The sequence below is a fragment of the Daucus carota genome, chromosome 1, assembly GCF_001625215.2.
Source record: "Daucus carota subsp. sativus chromosome 1, DH1 v3.0, whole genome shotgun sequence".
Lineage (NCBI taxonomy): Eukaryota > Viridiplantae > Streptophyta > Magnoliopsida > Apiales > Apiaceae > Daucus > Daucus carota.
In genome coordinates, this window is record NC_030381.2 from 29752939 (window position 1) to 29755969 (window position 3031).

The window sequence follows — 3031 nt, forward strand, 5'->3', positions numbered from 1 at the left end:
GAAGCAATCTTAGATTGATTTGTATTAAGGCAGATTCATAGGAAATCAAATCATAGATTGATTTTGTAACTGTGTCTATATAAAGACAGATTAGGGTTACTCTATATGAGTTGTTCACTCGAGTACATTATAATTATACCCTAGCAGCTCTCGTTGATATTTGTTCATCATTGAGAGAGGAGTTGAATTATTGTAAACAGCTTTTATCAGTCTTTAGTATAAAAGCTTTTCTGAATCAATCTTTACTATTTACATTATTAATTGTGTGATTGTATTCACTGATTCAACAGTGAATAATACGGCCTAACAAGTGGTATCAGAGCAGAGGCTGTTTGCTTACAGTTTACGATCCAAACACAACACACAATCATGTCTGATAACAAACAATTCAATTCCGGAAACCGTTATGAGTCCATCAGGGTTCCAATGCTGAAAGCTTCTGAGTATCCCATCTGGAAGGTCAAGATGACCATGTTCCTGGAAGCTACTGATCCTGACTTTATGGACAGAATCAAGGATGGTCCACATGTTCCAACAAAGCTTTCTATTGCAGTTGGAGAAGATCAAAAGCTGATTCCAAAGGAGAAGAAAGATTTCATTCCTGAAGACATAGCATCTGTAAGCAAGGATGCAAAGGTGAAACATCTGCTTCACAGTGCTTTAGACAATGTCATGGCTAACAGGGTAATTGGATGCAAGACAGCCAAGGAGATTTGGGATGCTTTGGAGGTCAAGTGCCAAGGAACTAAAGCCATTAAGAAAAATAGGAAGACAATACTCACTCAGGAGTATGAGCACTTTGAGTCAAAGTCTGATGAGTCATTGACTGATGTTTATGACAGATTTGTAAAGCTCTTGAATGATCTATCATTGGTTGATAAAGATTATGCTATGGAAGACTCAAATCTGAAGTTTCTTCTTGCTTTGCCTGAAAAGTGGGACTTGAAGGCAACCACAATCAGAGACAACAATGATCTTGGAGAGATGGATCTTGATGAGATTTATGGTATGCTGAAAACCCATGAACTTGAGATGGAGAAAAGATGCAAGAGGCATGGGAGAAAATCAAGATCTGTGGCCCTCAAGGTTGAAGAAGAGGTTGAAAAGAAAGTCTCCAGCAAGAAGAAAGCAAAAGGGAAGGCCTTGGTGACAAAGTCTGAAACTGAGTCATCAAACTCTGATGATGATGACTCAAACTCTGATGATGAATCTTCAAACTCTAACAGCATGGATGAAGAAGAGTTTAAGCAGATGGCTGCCTTGATAGTGAAAACCTTCAAGAAGATGGGTTACAAGAACTTTGGGAAGAATAAGAGATTCTCAAAGAAAGGTTCCTCAACCGAACAAAGAAGCTTCAAGAAGACTGAGGGTAAGGACAGCAAGTCTGGAAAGCTGGACAAATCCAAAGTCAAGTGCTATAATTGTGGAGAGATGGGACACTTTGCACCTGAGTGCAAGAAAGGGAAAACTGAGAAGGTTCTCATCTCTAGAGGCAGGAATTGGGCAGATACCTCAGACTCTGAGGAGGAAGAGGTGAATTATGCTCTTATGGCTACCACAAATAAAGAGCCTGAATCTTCTGAACCAAAGGGCAACAGGAAGAATATCCTAGCTCTGGACAGTGGATGTTAAGGACACATGATTGGTAACAAAGCCCTGCTATCAGAGTATATGGAGAAAGCTGGCCCAAGTGTTTCTTATGGAGATGGCAACATAGGAAGGAATCTGGGATATGGCAATATTGATCTTGGAAATGACATCATCAAAAATGTAGCTCTAGTCTCAGGGCTCAAACACAATCTGTTATCTGTGAGTCAAATCTGTGACAGAGGTTATCATATTGACTTCTATGATGAGCACTGTGAAGTTGTAAGCAAATCTATAGGCAAAGTTGCTCTAATAGGAAACAGGAGTGGTAACATATATGAAACCAGACTGTCAACAAACTCTGATGGAAAAGCAATCTGCTTATCTACAAGAGTTTCAGTGGAAGATAGCTGGAAATGGCACAAGAAGCTTTCTCATCTCAATTTCAACAACATTAATGAGTTGATTAAGAAGAAGCTTGTGAGAGGATTACCTGATTCACTTCTTACTCCAGATGGTCTATGTGATTCTTGTCAGAAGGCCAAGCAAAGGAAAACATCTTCTAAGAGCAAGACTGAGTCTTCTATTGATAAACCATATCATCTTCTTAATGTAGATATCTTTGGTCCAGTAAATTTCATGTCCATTGGCCAGAAGAAATATGCTCTTGTAATTGTTGATGAGTACACAAGGTACACCTGGGTATATTTTCTACATTCAAAATATGAAACTGCTTTAACACTGATGGATCATGTAAAGCAGCTGGACAACTCATCTGAAGACAAAGTGAAGATAATAAGGAGTGATAATGGTACTGAATTCAGGAATTTTACAATGGAAGAGTTCTGCAAGGAAAGAGGTGTCAAACAAGAATTCTCTGCACCTGGTACACCACAACAAAATGGTGTAGTTGAAAAGAAATATAGAACTCTTATTGAAGCTGCCAGAACAATGCTTGATGAAGCTAAATTACCAACAAATTTCTGGGCAGAAGCTGTACAAACTGCATGTTTCACACAGAATGCAACTCTGATAAATAAACAAGGAAAGACACCTAATGAAATGGTGAAGAACAAGAAGTCAAATCTGAAGTACTTCCACATATTTGGTTGCAAATGCTTTGTACTCAAGACTTATCCTGAACAGCTCAAGAAATTTGATCTAAAAGCTGATGAAGGTATATTTGTTGGTTACCCACTGTCTACAAAAGCTTTCAGAGTCTACAATTTGAGAACAAAGGTAGTTATGGAATCTATTCATGTGTCCTTTGATGACAAGAAGATTATTGGACTAGATGATGCAGATGAACATGATCCACTGCAGTTTGAAAATGAAGATTTATTCTCTGATGATGTAAACTCTGTCAGTGTTTTAAACATTGATGAAGCAAACTCTGCTGGAGACACTGCAGAATCTGATGAAACTCCAAATCAAGAAAATAATG

General features: G+C 38.3%; 1 protein-coding gene across 1 annotated transcript; it reads left to right on the plus strand.

Annotated features, from left to right (window-relative positions):
• Positions 1-369: 369 nt before the first annotated feature.
• LOC135149891 (uncharacterized) lies at positions 370-1632 on the plus strand. Its single transcript, XM_064085823.1, has one exon. It carries the CDS (start codon positions 370-372, stop codon positions 1630-1632), a length of 1263 nt encoding a protein of 420 aa, XP_063941893.1.
• Positions 1633-3031: the final 1399 nt, after the last annotated feature.